Here is a 15,848-nt window from a genome sequence, read left to right as displayed (position 1 = left end):
CAGATCTGGAAGATCCTAAGGGCAAAATTAACAGGACTTTGTGACTGATTGAATGAGTAAAGTAAGAGAAAGGGAGGTTGATTAATACTCAAGCTTCTGGCTGCTGCAGATGGAGCCACTGCATCTATACAAATGTACCAGATGCTGTATTTACTTCTTAGACTAGTTCTAAGGTGGTGGATCTTATGTTTTACTACTATCCCCCCCTCAAATAATTCTAGAAGCCCAGAAGTCTCACTGATCATTTTATTCCAAATAAGGTGTTAATTTGTTGATATAGCAAATATTTATGAAATTCCAATAAGGTATAGGGAAGGTATATTACTAGACATTAGTGACAGAAGTTAAAGAGACCAGGTCCATTAGCTTTTGAAATACAATAGTGTTAAGGGCTGCACGGGAATGCAGATGGCCATGACAGTAAATAAAGAGGGCCTGCTACCCTGGTAGAGCAGGAAAACTTCTGGGAATTACACACTTTGGGGGAAAACAAATCTAGGTAATGACCTACACATGATGGAGGGTTATGAACAAAAAGAGCATTCTCAGCAGAGGAAACAAAAGAGGGTGAATGTCTCAATACCTCAGAAGAATTCTGAATTGCTGGAACTAAAAGTATCAATGTGGCTGGAGCATAGAAATCCTGATAGTACTTGAAATCAGATAAAACTAGTAAGGTAGGTAGTGACAAGATCAAGTAGGGCTTTGTAGATCACTGAGGATTTTGTATTTTATCCTAAGATGAATGGGAAACCATTAGAGTGTTTTAAGCAAGGGAGGGACTTAAGGTTTGCATCAACAAATGAGAAGGAGGGGGAGAGATTAATAATCAGTGGGCCACTATAAAGAGAATGGTTGGGTGAGGGGTGAGGGAGAACTAGGTATAATAGTTAGACCAGACTTCTTAATTTTCTCAATTTCTTTAAATTTTTATTTATTTTTTTTACTTTTCAGAATTAACTATATATAACCCATTTTTCTCATAGGCAATTGTCCACTAAAAATAAAAATTACAAAATGTGAAATTGGAATGCCCGTTGTTTTTGGAGATTTTAGACTCATTTCCTTTTTTTTTTTTTTTTTTTTTTGTTAATTTTCTTTTTTTTTTTTTTTTTTTTTTAATGATAGTTAGAGAGAGAGAGAGAGAGGCAGAGACACAGGCAGAGGGAGAAGCAGGCTCCATGCACCGGGAGCCCAACGTGGGATTCGATCCCGGGTCTCCAGGATCGCGCCCTGGGCCAAAGACAGGCGCCAAACCGCTGCGCCACCCAGGGATCCCTAGACTCATTTCCATCACAAACTTTATCCCCTATTTTAATTCTGATAATTAAGATTGAATTTATTTTAAAAAAATACTGAGAGCTTATGGTATAATAAAAATTCTAAAAATGTAACTGGATGAATCAACTGAAAATATAAGGGGAAAAAAGAATGTAGTCTAATCTGTAGATTTATATTTGAAGAATATAGGCCAGCAGAGAAAAAGATCATTTACCATGAACGTATGAATGAACAAAATTTTGCTGCTTTGAATAATTGATTTTCCAAATGCCCACAGATACTGCAGAATCCGTGAAGCAATCCATTGGTTGCTACAATAAGTCGGATTTTAGGTTTCCACACTAAATAGGTTCATTATAAGCACTTTACCACCTTTTTTCTTCTAAGCAATGTACAGATACCTTTTTACTGGCATTTAAATGCTTCTGCCTCAAAATGTGTTAGATTAAGAACTGGAAATTGTCCCTGTGTTTACAAAAGAATTGCCCCCTGGACTGTTTGCCTTAAAAATAAAACCGCCAATTATTTTACCAGCCAGAAAATGGAGTTTATTTGGGAATAGCAGAGAATTACAGGACAAGCAAGTTATGGCAACAGCATTGGTAAATCTGTAGAACAAAGGAGATGAATGCTCTTTTATAGAGGAAAGGGAGAAACTGAGAAGGTAAGCAAAATGTCAACTGGAGTAAACTAGAAGCTTGAAATATAGTAGCTTTTCATTGGCTGAGTTGTGACAGTCTCTAATTATGTGGGCTTTCCTGGAGGAAAGGAAATAGTTGCTGAGATAGTAAAGTAGTATCCACCTGCAAGATACCCCTGCTTTTCCTGTCGGGTCTGCAATTGATGAGTGGTAGGACATGACAGCTCCCCCTGCTGGCCTCCCAACTCCATTCTAAATGAGGTTTCCTTTTGTTAATTTTCACATTTCCCACTTTTGATCAAGATCTTTTTTTGAAAGCATCACCGATCAAGAGGAAGTTTTCTACATTCCTCAGTACCAGGTAGGACCTTCCCTGGTTGTTACATCTATATTGGAGGGAAAGTACTTATATAGTTGGAAAGTATTTGAAGTCACATTTAAATAACAAGGAAGATTAGGCAGGAGAAACTCTGAGGTACTCCCGTTTAAAGTTAATATCTACTCCAGGCCCTAAGCGTTAGACATCATCTTGAAGTGTTGAGCTGCATCACCTTAGTGAATACAACTTTTTTTTTTAAGTCCAACAGACAAAACAGAAGTAACATACCAATTCCAAATTGTTTAATGGTTCTAAACCAAGAATCTAGTTCTGGAAGTAGCCACTGAAATATTTATTGACACTCCCAACTTGCAGGTGAAGGGTTCTCTGTATGAACGCAAACCTGGAGCCAAGTATGCCTCCTGGAAGACCCCACTTAAAGAGATCATACCATGACAACTGAATCATAAATACTACGAGACCGCACCAAAAGAATTAACTGAGGCATCTTGAAAAGTTACAGTGCAGTTATAAACATGAAACAATAGCTGATGAACTTTTTGCAAAACAGCACAACTTCAAAGATGTTTTAAAACAGTATTGCTATCTCAAAAGACTGGAATTAAATGTGTTATTGAAAATATAGTCCGGTTGCAAACTCAGGAACCATGAATCTGAAGAAGAATCCAGTTAGTTCAGTGGAAAGACTTTTGTGAATTCTGAACTTTCTAACCCTTCAAAGATAAAGTGAAAAGCTAATTTGTCCCAGAATCATGATGAGGCTGTTGCCAAAAAGCTATAATCAAAAAAAAAAAAAAAAAAAAAGAGGTTCCCCTTTCCATAAGGGCTTGGGGAATACAGAGGCAGCAGTGTCCTCCGACAAAAAAAAAAAAAAAAAAAAAAAAAAAAATAGGGGCATCTGGGTAGCTCAATGATTGAGCATTTGCCTTTAGCTCAGGTTGTGATCCCAGGGTACAGAGCTCGAGTTCTGCATCAGGCTCCCTTGCAGGGAACCTGCTTCTCCCTCTGCCTATGTCTTTGCCTCTGTCTGTATCTCTCATGAATAAATAAAATCTTAAAAAAAAAAAAAAAACACCAATGGTGAGTAAAATATATACAGGCCTGGTCTCGACATCTTGGGGAAACTGTCTCATCATTTTCTTCTTCAATTCCAGGAAATCTTTATTTTCATGTCATCATATGGTGTGCAGAACAAGTCATGGTTTGGTGCTTTCTTTAGATGTATCACATGAATCCAAGTCTATTCCCTGAAGTTTTGTGGCACAAGGGTTGGTTTACAATTCCTGATAAGGGCCTTTCCAGTGAGGTAGAAGACTTTTTATGGCGGTGATTTTTTTCCAACAAAACCTCCTAAGAGTGCATTGTGAAAAGATTGCTCTACTTAAGTATGTTTATTTTTGAACCCAGTAGATGACCCAAAGCATCTGTGTTCAGCCTAGGTCATGATCCCAGGGTTCCAAGATTGAGCCCCACATTGGGTTCCCTGCTTCTGTCTCTGTCCCTCTGTTTCTCTCTCTCTCTCTCTCAAATAAGATCTTTTTAAAAATGGCAAAAAGTCATTGTCAACAGAATTTTAAAAGCAGCAAGAGAAAACAGTTTACATACAAGGGAAATCCCATAAAATCGCATAAAGTTATCAACTGATTTTTCAGCAGAAACTTTGCAGGCCAGAAGACAGTGGCATGATATATTCAAAGTGCAAACAAAACAAAACACCTTCCAACCAAGAATACTCTATCCAAAAGGGCTGTCATTCAAAATTGAAAGAGAGATAGTTTCCCAGACAAATAAAAGTTAATGGAATTCATTACCACTAATCCACTGGTATAGGAAATGTTAAAGTGTACTCTGAGTGGAAAGGAAAGAGAAAAGTAGGAAACATGAGATCAATAAAATTATCTAAAAAAAAAAAAAAAACAAAAAAAAACCGAAGGATTCACAAAATAAAAGGATGTAAAATAGGATACCATAGTCTGAAGAATAGAAAAGTTTTTAAAACTTAGTGCTTTCAGAATGGATTCAAACTTAAGTGACAATCCACTTAATATAGACTGCTATATGCCCAAGATGTTATATATAAACCTAATGGTATCCAAATCAAAAATCAAAAATAGATATACAAAAAATAAAGGAATCCAAGTATATCATTAAAGCCAGCAAATCATGAGGAAAGAAAGCAAGTGAAGAGAGAAACAAAAAAACAACTGAAAAAGTGACAAAATGCAATAAGTATATAACTATCAATAATTAGCTTGAATGTAAATGGACTAAAGGCTCCAATCAAAGGACAAAAGGTGACAGAATGGATAAAGCAAGACCCAGGGCACCTGGGTGGCTCAGTTGGTTGAGCATCTGACTCTTGATCTCAGCTTATGCATTGATCTCAGGGTCATGAATTCAAGCCCCACACTAGGCGTGGAGCCTACTCAAAAAAAGCAAGACCCATCTATATGCTTCCATAAAACTCATTTTAGACCTAAAGACATGCAGATTAAAAGTGAAGGGATTGAAAAGCATTTCCCATTCAAATAGAAGTGTAAAGAAAATCGAGGTAGCAACACTTGTATCAGAGAAAAGACTTAAAGAATATAACAAGATACAAAGACACTATATAATAAAAGGGACAACCCAAAAAGAAGATATAACAAATGTAAACATTTATGCACACAAGAGAGAACACAAATACATAAAGCAGCTAATAACATACAGGAAGTAATCAATAGCAATACAATAATAGGAAGGGATTTTAACCCTACTTACATCAATGGATAGATTATCTAAATAGAATTAATAAGTGGCTTTGAATGACACATTGTATCAGAGAGTTCTAATAAATATATTCAGAACATTCCATCCTAAAACAGCAGAATACACATTCCTTTCAAGGGCACGTGGAACATCCTCCAGGATAGACACATATGAGGTCGCAAAATAAGTCAATGAATTCAAAAAGATAGAAGTCATACCACGCATCTTTTTTATCACAATGCTATGAAACTATAATCAACCACAAGAAAAAAATCTGGAAAGACCACAAATACATGTAGGTTATAATATGCTACTAAATAATGAAGGGGCCAACCAAGAAATCAAATAATAAAAAAGAAAACTGGAGACAAATGAAAATGGTAACACAACCATCCAAAATGTTTGGGATGCAGCAAAAGCTGTTCTCAGAAGAAAGTTTAGAGCAATAGAGGCTTGTCTATTGAGAAAAATCTCAAATACAACCCAACTTTACACCTAAAGGAATTAGAAAAAAGAACAAACAAAGCCCAAAACCGATAGAAGGAAGAAAACAATAAAAATTAGAACAGAAATAAGTGAAATGGAGACTTTAAAAACAGATCAATGAAATCAAAGGCCACTGCTTTGAAAAGATCAGCAAAATCAATTCTAGCTAAAACCATCAAAGGAAAGAAGAAAGTGAAAGAAAGGAAGAAAGGGAAAGGAAGGAAAGAGAAGAGTCAATCTGAAATAAAAGAGGAAAAGTAACAGCAGGCACCACAGAAATACAATTTGCCAACAATTGGACAACCTAGAAGAAATGGATAAATTCCTAGAAACACATAATCTCCTAAGACTGAATCAGAAAGAAATAGAAAATTTGAACAAACTGATTACTAGCAATGAAATTGAGTTAGTAATCAAAAAATGCCCAACAAATAAAAATTCAGGACCAAATGACTTCACAAGTGAATTCCACCAATTAAAGAAGAGTTAATATCTAGTCTCAAACTATTCTAAAAAATAGAAGAGGAAGGAAAGCTTCCAAATTCATTCAGTGAGGCCAGCATTACCCAGGTACCCACACCAGACAAATACACTACAAAAAGAAAGAAAAGAGAAAAGGAAAACTAAACTACAAGCCAATATGTCTGGTGAACATAGATGCAAAACATTCCTCAACAAACTATTAGCAACCAAATCGAGCAATACATTAAAAATTAATTTCCCATGATTAAGTGGGATTTATTCCTGGGCTAGAAGAGTGGTTCAATAGCCACAATCAATATGATATATAACATCAACAAGAGAAGGGATAAGAACTATATGATCATTTCAATAGTTCATAAAATGTATTCAGCAAAGTACAACATCCATTCAACCATAAACAAATTTAGAGGGAAAATACCTCAACATAATAAAGGCCAAGTAAGAAAAACCCACAGCAAACATCATATTCAATGGTGAAAAATTGAGACCTTTTCTCCTAAGATCAGGAACAAGACAAGGATGTTCACACCACTTTTAGTCAACATAGTATGGGAAGTCCTAGTCATAGCAATCAAGCAAGAAAAAGAAATGAAAGCATCCAAGTTGGTAAGGAAGACCTAAAATTGTCACTAGTTGCAGATGACATACTACATATAAAAAACTCTTAAAAACTTCACCATAAAAACCTAATTCAACTGATAAATTAATTCCGTAAGATTTCAGGATATAAAATCAACATAGAGAAATCCATTACATTTCTATACACTAATAATGAAGTAGCAGAAAGAGAAATTAAAACAATCCCATTTACAATCACACCAAAAATAATACCTAGGAATAAACTATTCCAAGGAGGTGAAAGTCTTGTACTCTGAAAATTATAAAACACTGATGAAAGAAATAGAAAGCAACAAAAATTGAAAGCTATTCCATGCTCGGGGATTGAAAGAACCAATATTGTTAAAATCCATACTGCCCAAAGCAAACTACAGATTTAATGCAATCCCCACCAAAATACCAACACCACTTTTCACTGAACTTGAATACTAATAATAGTTCTATGGAACATAAAAGACCTCAAATAGCCAACATAATCTTAAAATTAAAGAAAAAAAAAAACTGGGGGATCCCTGGGTGGCACAGCAGTTTAGTGCCTGCCTTTGGCCCAGGGTGCGATCCTAGAGACCTGGGATCGAATCCCATGTCGGGCTCCTGGTGCATGGAGCCTGCTTCTCCCTCTGCCTATGTCTCTGCCTCTCTCTCTCTCTCTCTCTCTCTCTCTCTCTCTCTCTATCATAAATAAATTTTAAAAAAATAAAAAAAACTGGGGGTATTACAATCCCATATTTCATGATATACTGCAAAGCTGTAGTAACCAAAACAGTATGATACTGGCACAGAAACAGACACATAGATCAATGGAACAGAATATAGAGCCCAGAAATAAAGCCACAATTATATAGACATTAATCTTTGACAAAGGAGGCAAGAATATGCAATGGGAAGACAGTGTCTTCAACAAACAAATAATGTTGGGAAAATTGGACACCTACATGCAAAAGAATGAAACTGGACCACTTTCTCATAACATACAGAAAAAAAGAAAAAAAACTCAAAATGGATAAAAGACCTAAATGTGAGACCATAAAAATCCTAAAGGAGAATATAGGCAGTAATTTCTCTGACATTGGCCATAGTAATATTTTTCTAGATAGATCTGGAGCAAGAGGGAAAAAAGCAAAAATATACTACTGGGACTACATCAAAATAAAAAGCTTCTGCACAGTGAAGGAAACAATCAACAAGCACTAAAATGTTTTCCCAACCTACTGAATGGGAAAAGATATTTGCAGATCATATATTCAATAAAGGTCAGTATCCAAAATACATAAAGAGCTTATACAACTCAACACCAAAACCCCAAGTTATCCAATTTAAAAATGGACAGACAACATAGACATTTGTCCAAAGAAGACTTTCAGATGAAAAGTTGCTCAACATCACTAAGCATCAGGGAAATTCAAAGCCAAATCACAGTGTCACCTCACACTTGGCAGAATGGCTAACATAAAACACACACACACACACACACACACACACACACACACACACACACACAAGAACAAGTGTTGGTAAGGTTGTGGAAGAAAAGGAACCCTCATGCCCTCTTGGTGGGCATGCAAACTGGTGCAGCCACTGTGGAAAACAGTATGGAGCTCCTTCAAAAAATTAAAAATAGAACTTCCCTATGACCCAGCAATTCCACTGAAAACACTAATTCAAAAAGATATATTTGCACACTCATGTTTATTACGGTTTTATCTACTGCAATAGCCAAATTATGGAAGAAGCCCAAGTGTCCATCGATAAAGATACTTTGTGTAGACACACACACACTCTGCCATCAAAAAGAATATCTTGCCATTTGCAATAATATGGATGGGTCTAGAGAATATAATGCCAAGTGTAATAAGCCAGAGAAAGACAAATACCATAGGATTTCACTCATATGTGGAATTTAAGAAAGAAAAAAAGACTGAAAAAAAAATCACTGGACACAGGAACCATTTAAAATTTTATTTCCATTGGAGGTAAAGACAGCCCATTGTCCCCATAATATTCCAAAGTCATGGGCAGCCCGGGTGGCTCAGCGGTTTAGCACCGCCTTCGGCCCAGGGTGTAATCATGGAGACCTGGAATCGAGTCCCATATTGGGCTCCCTGCATGGAGCCTGCTTCTCCCTCTGCCTGTGTCTCTGCCCCCCCCCCTCTCTCAAGAATAAATAAATATTTAAAAAATATATATTCCAAAGTCGCGAGCTACCCTAAAAACATACCAACTAACAGTATAAATGTTTGCAATTTTACCCTTGGCTAAGGTATGAACTCAGGTAAGGATATATGGCTCAGCCTATTGGGCTGAAGTATCCAAAATGTAAGGTTGCTGTTTCAGTGAATTCAAAAAGGAGTTGCAATAGGATCCTCAGTATGATATTTACCATTTTTGTCCTTTAGATAAGAAACATCAGTTATCTATGAAAAACCTGCACAGGTTAGAGGAGTTTCCTGTAAATTGTAACAAGGATTCAAAGGTAATCTGTCAACACTAAGCAGTCACGAGGGGTTTCACCTGGATTCAAATGTAGTCCTTATTCTGAGATCAGGTGCTTCAAGTGTCAAACCTGAGTTTGAGCAAACTGTTTTTCTTTGGACACTTTATGTCCCTATCAGGCCAAAAGTTTCAATAGGTGGATGCTTTTTTCCTATGAAGATGTTTGAGAAGGGCTGTAGAGAAGCAAATCATCTATGTATTATAACAAGGTAGAGCCTGCAAAAAACTTTATATCATCCAAATCAGCTTTTAAGATTCATGAAAAGTAAAAAGGACTCTTTGGGAAACCCTGGGACTTTACTGTTCAGGTACATTTCCATTCTTCTCAAATGAAAGCAAAACATGGGCTATCCTCATTAACTGGAATGCTAAAAACATATTGCATAAATCAATTACAGTGAAAATTTTGCTTTCAGTGAGAATGGATGTTAGTGGCTATGGGGGTTAGAACAGCAGAGTGCCAAGAAACAACAATGTTATTTATTGCTCAGAGATCCTGGACAAACCTTCATCCTTAGTTATTGGGTGTTCTCATAGGTAAAATAGGGGTATTGCAGGCACTAGTTCAGGGGATAATGAAGCCCCGAGTACTGTAATATTCTATTATGGACTTGAGGTCTCCTTGAGAGGCTTACGTATTAGGTATTAATTATGGGAGAGGTTTTAAGGGATCTATTTGAATCTTGATGGGAGGTGCACTGTGGATTTCGCCAATATCGGTTAAAGCTTTTGCACATAAAAAGGACGGTAGCTCAGCCGATAGAAATAAATGAAAGATGTTGAAGGGTCATTTAACTTCCCTGGTTGGGTATTTTTATTACTGTTGTCAAACTGTAAAATTATTTCTCCCTTTTGAGAAAAATCTTGGCATGGTACTTTTCTAAGAAATCTCAGCCCAATAACTAAGGAGAAAAAAGGGTATGTCTCAAAGGGCCTAGACAAAAGGGAAAAGATTCAGAAACAGGATCTTGTTGAGGTTTCTTAGAGACCCCCCACTATTTGAACTGTTTTAGTTTCCTAAGGCAGGGGCTGCTCTGTAGCAGTGGGGTTAAGCACTGAGAGAGTAGCTCTGGTATCAATAAAGACACATTTTTCATTTCCAGTCTGGAGAGTGGTTTCTCTGCAGCCAGTTAAGAAGGAGGATTGAGAACAGCCCCTATAATTCCCTGGAGCTCTGTTACTGGGAATTAAGAGGACATTGGGAAGGCCAACTAGAAAGCTGAAGGTACCTGGAATACTTAAATTCATAAAACTTTTTTCCAATGCCTGGCTCTTTAGAGCAGTAACAACAAAAACTACAGAGATTTTGGTTTTGTTTACAGGCTTTCATTTGCAGGAGTTGAAAATTGATAATTTTAGCAGTCTTTTAGGTTCATCTAGGATGTAAGTGAGCAGATTTGCCAAATTAACTAAATCTGGAGTGGTAAGTTTCCTATTTCATCCTGATTCTTTTAACTAAAAGAGAAAGATTCCAGTTAAGCCCATTAATAAACAGAATGAAATGCTACCCAGGTGGATTAAACATTTACAGGAAGACCAGAATGTTCTTAAAATACAATCTGGAGTTGATTGTAATAGCCATGTGTTCATGACCTTTTGTGTGTGCAAGCATGAATCTTGTTTCGATCAGTAGGCTTAACAAAAGCTACTCTAATTGCTCAGTAGAGATTTCCAGCGAATGTTCTAGCATCTTGCCAGAGGTTTCTCTAAATCACCTTCAGGATGTTACTTTAGGTCTAGTTTCATCCAATATTTGGCCTGGTCTTCACCACCAGGCAGTTGGACTAATTAATATAAATCTGAGAAATGAGCTTGGTAAGTGTGAATAACTATGCTAAATTCAAATTCTTCAGCAAATGTATGGAGGTCCTCAGTCACTTTTGGAAACTTTATGGCTCACAATTCAGCCTTAATCCGGGAAACATAAGAAACTTGGGTTTTGTTTAGGTCTTCATAAGATTTCACTTTAAGGAGGAAGTTTTGGGGCGCCTGGGTGGCCTTAGGCTTCAGCTCAGGTCATGATCTCAGGGTCCTGGGATCAAGCCCAATATTGGCTCTCTGCTCAGCGGGGAATTGTTTCTCCTTCTCCCCCTCCAGTTCATTCTCTCTCTCAAATAAAAATCTAAAAAAAAAAAAAAAAAAAAGTTTTTAAAGAAGAACAAAGTTTTAATAGGCTCAGGAGAGGGAAGAGGGGACAGATTCATGTCTGCAAAGATGAGGAAGGCAAAAGGGGCCTCAGAAGCCATTCTGACTCCTTTCAATTGTTTGCCTCAGCAAAGAATCCTGAAAACATCTGGAAGCCTCAAGGTACCATTTAAAATAAGCATCCCATTCAGTTTTTTGTTTGGCGTCATAGCTTTCTAATTTTGAGTAAAACAAGTTTGAGGAGATGAAAATTCCCCATAATGGCCATTGTTAATTCTACATTTTGGTTAAGTCAGTCCATTTAGAGAGCATAGTTTAAAAACAAAGCTGGCTAGAGTCTGGTCCAGACTGGTGACTGGGATCCCATTTCTTCAAGGATTTTCTCTAAAGAGAAAAATTCCTAAAAAGCAGTTTCAACAGGAACAGTTTGTTTCAGAAGGAATCAGACCTAAGGCCATTCCCATCCCCAGGAGGAACAGTCCAGTTCCAAACAGTCCTACCAAAGGCCAAGTGAGTACCGCAGAAAACAAAAACAAGGTCTTAAAACAAACCCCAAATAATGTATGGAAAACTCAAAGTGTGGAGCTTATAATCCAGGACAAAATTTACCCTCAAACCCCAGGGTGGGTGAGAAAGCAATGAGCTCAGGCTCAGAGGGTACTGGTACCTGTTTGCTCACTAGCCTCAGAGCTCTTGGGGGTCTTCTCTGGATCCCACTTTTGCTAAGTAATGTTAACCTTAAATATTAAACTGTTGGCTATTTTACCAACAAAGAAGTGTTTATTTGGGAATAGCATAGAATTGCAAACCAGGACAAACAAGCTACAGCAAAACCACAAAACAAAGGAGAGCAACACTCATTTATAGAGGAAAAGGGGAAGTTAGGAAAGCTGTTATAAACAAAAAAAAAATTGGAGTAAACTGGGAGTTTGAAGTATACTGGTTTTTCATTGGCTGAATTGTAGCGACATCTCATTTCTTGGGCTATTGCCAGGAAGGAGCCTTTCTTCCCCAGTGACGGTCATAAGGTAGGACCCACCTGCTAGATACCCCTGGCTCTCCCTACTTGGTCTGCAACTGACAAGGATCTGAGAGCTCCCCCTGCCTGGCCTTCTGACTCTATTCGAAAGGAATGTCTTTTTTTTTTTTTTAATCTAAATTTTAATTAGTGAACATACAGTGCATTATGGGTTTCTGGAGTAGAATTCAGTGATTCATCACTCACAAGACCCATTGCTCATTATAACAAGTGCCCTCTTTAATACCCAAGAAACAGCAGGTGTTAGAAGGGATGCAGAGAAAGGGGAACCCTCTTATGCTGTTGGTGGGAATGCAAACAGATGAAGCCACTCTGGAGAACAGTATGGAGGATCCTCAAAAAGTTAAAGGTTTCCTTCTATTAATTTTTATAGGATTAAGCCTTTCCTCTAACTCCTGTTGTAGTCATCAAACTCTAGGTGTCAGGTGGTTCTCATTTTGCCTGTGAAAGGTGCCTGATTAAAGTTACTCAAAGCATTATAAATTGTCAGATGAGTAAAAGGAAAATTATTTTTACCACCCTTCTTTGGTTGTTTCGAGGTACCTAAAAGAAAGGGCTGGTAGACAGGAAAAAAGAAAGGTAAGTGGAACATTCTGCTTTCCAATGTACTGTTGTTGGAGTGCTGAGATTCTTTCATACTAAATATTCTCTTGGAGAACAATGAAACTTGCTACTTAGGAAATACCTCATTATCCTACCCCCTTGCTAGTATGCCCAGAGTGCCACCTGGATGGCACTGCAGGGCCGTGAAAGGAACTTGCATTTGGGATCACACCTGAGTCTGAATACCTGCCTGCCTCTTTCAGGCAGGCACTGTGACACCAGGAAGAGTTACTCAACCTCTCTCAGCTTCCTCATCATATGATGAAGGCATCCAAAAAGAGGCCCTCAGTCAGTGGTCAAAATTGGTGACTGCACCCACACCACTTCTTCTTAGGGCTCACCCTAAAGCCCTTCTTAGGGCTTTACCCTAAATTTTTACTCGGCCCTAAGGACAGACCCAGAGGGGCAAAAGAGAGGCACTGACCTCAAAATCAGGGTGGTCGGTGATGGGTTGGCACAATGCTGGATCCTGGCAAGGACAGTGGGCCCCTGCCCAGAATGGCAGCAGCAGTGGCAGCAGCAGCAGGGTGAGCCCCAGGATGCCACGTGGTGGGTGGGCGAGGAGGCACAGGCGACCAAGCTGTGGCAGGGACATGACGGTTTCTCCACCTGCTGGCTCAGGTCAAGACTCTCAGCAAGCTCTAACCCTGCCTGGGGGTTAGAGCAGACTTGGGAGGGGCTGACATGGGAAGGGCTGGGCAGTCTTAGCCAATGGGGACATGAGGCGGGATGAAGGAGAAAGACTACCGTGAACAGGTAACTGGCAAGCCAGTGCCTCAGGCCCCCAGCAGACCTGTTGGGTAGAAGTACCACTTATACCCCCTCAATACTCTGCACCTGTCTTTATGTCATGGCTGTTTGTACTCCTCGTGCAATTTGAAAGTGGAGGAGGGGGGATCCTGGGTGGCTCAGCGGTTTAGCACCTGCCTTTGACCCGGGGCATGATCCTGGAGACCTGGGATCGAGTCCCACATCAGGCTCCCTGCTTCTCCCTCTGCCTGTGTCTCTGCACAGCGCCCCCCCCACACTGGTCTATCATGAATAAATAAAACCTTTTTTAAAAAGTGGAGGAGGCCCCATGAAGAGAGAAATAGGGGGCCTTGATAGGGATGACTGAGCACCACAGTTGGAATGGGGGTGGTAGTTCAGGAGCTTTCCTGGTGTGCTCTGAAACTAGCCCCCCCACACCGAGGGCAGGGGGAAAGTGAAGAAGAGATAGGTTGGCAGGTGGCAGTTTTCATAACAACAAAGGGAACTTACACACGAGGCTTGTCTTGGGCAACAGCAAGATGAATGGATCCCTGTAGTGGCCCTCCAAGTCTTAAAAAGCTTATAAAGGGGCCCTAACTGGGCTCAGTCACATACACCATGCAGGTGTTTTCAACACCACATCACTATCTCAAGGCTATGTTCTTGGAACAGCCTCTGGGAGTGGGAAAGACAAGTAGAACCTACGTTCCAAGGACAAAAGAAAGGGTGAAGAGCCTCAGTGTTCACAGGTCAATCGACAGTTGTGTTTTTTTTTTTTTAAGATTTTGTTTATTCATGGGAGACACAGGCAGAGGAAGAAGCAGGCTCCCTGCAAGGAGCCTGATGCAGGATTTGATCCCAGGACCCTGGGATCATGACTTGAGCCAAAGGCACTCAACCACTAAGCCACCCAGGTGCCCTCAGGCATGTCTTTTTGATTTTTTTTTTAATTTTTATTTATTTATGATAGTCACAGAGAGAGAGAGAGAGAGAGAGAGAGAGAGAGAGAGGCAGAGACATAGGCAGAGGGAGAAGCAGGCTCCATGCACCGGGAGCCTGATGTGGTATTCGATCCCGGGTCTCCAGGATCGCGCCCTGGGCCAAAGGCAAGCGCCAAACCACTGCGCCACCCAGGGATCCCCAGGCATGTCTTTTTGATGACATTCACCAACACTCTACCCCTGGTGACTGGTTCTTACAATCCTGTGTGCCCCCTCTTCCAGAAAGAGTGGTCATGAAGGGGTTTCATTAACATGGCACTGGCTTTTCTGGTGGCTATCTGCTGCAATGGAGGCAGACACCAGAGCAACAGTACAGGTACAGTAAGAGAAAACACAGATTAAGACAATAATTCCCCAAATTAGTCACAACTCTATCAAGAGTCCTAGGATCCAAACCATCAATTTATTAAATCTTCTAGGCTGGGAGTTGGATCACTCAGGACATTTTCCTGTGTCCTCACGTGATTTAATAAGAATGATACATTAGCAGACTCATTAGGTATGAGCTCAGAACATTTTGTTTTAATAATGGCACAGGTGCCTCCTTGTGAGGTAAAAATGTCCAAGGCCATCCTGTTTTAGAGAACAGTTTTTCTCATTAGAGTCATTTCACTGTTCAGTAAGGACAGGTTTTTTAAAATTATCATTCAGGGCTTGCTGACTGAATTTAGTAAGGATTTCTAACATTCTCCAAGCCTGTGGAGGGAACAAAGACAGCAGCCAGATAATCATGCCAATGAGACACTGTCCTGGCCTGGAGGAGGGGGAGGTTGGCAGCTGTAGGGATTTGACTCGGTTGTGCAGACTATGCACGTTGGCCAGGGAAGGCAGCACTGTCAGGCATGAGGAGAGAGACTGTCTCCCAAGGTGTACGTTCCATTTCAGGCATAGTGTATTTCAACAAGTCCAGCTAGCAGCAGAACAATGGGTCCCAGTGGAAAATTGAGTAGTGCCTCCTCACCCAGGAATGTGAAGTGACTCACCAGCCCTGGCGGCATGCCCCATTGCAAATTCCAGTAGATAATTCCTTTCCCAGGCATGACGAGGCTTGGGGATCTCAGCAGCATTGCATGTTGATCATGGTTGAGAGTTGGGGCAATGGCTGTTTCCTGTCACTTCCACACCTTTTTGTTGTTGGGAGCCTTGGCAGGGGTCCCCAGTCTGGCACAGGGGCAAGTGGTTCTACTCATTGATTTTCCAGATGTATTAAAGCCTAGACAG

At 39.6% G+C, this 15,848-nt stretch overlaps 2 protein-coding genes across 2 annotated transcripts in view; one reads left to right on the top strand and one right to left on the bottom strand.

The window, feature by feature from the left end:
* Positions 1–3,134, top strand: part of SPATA1 (spermatogenesis associated 1) — a 67,010-nt gene extending 63,876 nt beyond the window's left edge. The window contains exon 15 of the mRNA XM_041750605.1: positions 2,616–3,134. The gene's annotated coding sequence lies outside the window, so the exon portion shown is untranslated. The remainder of the gene's footprint in view (positions 1–2,615) is intronic.
* Positions 1–14,434, bottom strand: part of CTBS (chitobiase) — a 32,685-nt gene extending 18,251 nt beyond the window's left edge. Inside the window, exon 1 of the mRNA XM_041750610.1 lies at positions 13,301–14,434. Within this exon, the coding sequence (XP_041606544.1) occupies positions 13,301–13,471 (171 nt within the window). The 5' untranslated portion in view covers positions 13,472–14,434. The remainder of the gene's footprint in view (positions 1–13,300) is intronic.
* Positions 14,435–15,848: the final 1,414 nt, after the last annotated feature.

Source organism: Vulpes lagopus, chromosome 3 (genome assembly GCF_018345385.1).
Source record: "Vulpes lagopus strain Blue_001 chromosome 3, ASM1834538v1, whole genome shotgun sequence".
NCBI lineage: Eukaryota > Metazoa > Chordata > Mammalia > Carnivora > Canidae > Vulpes > Vulpes lagopus.
This window is presented reverse-complemented; position numbering and strand designations above follow the sequence as displayed.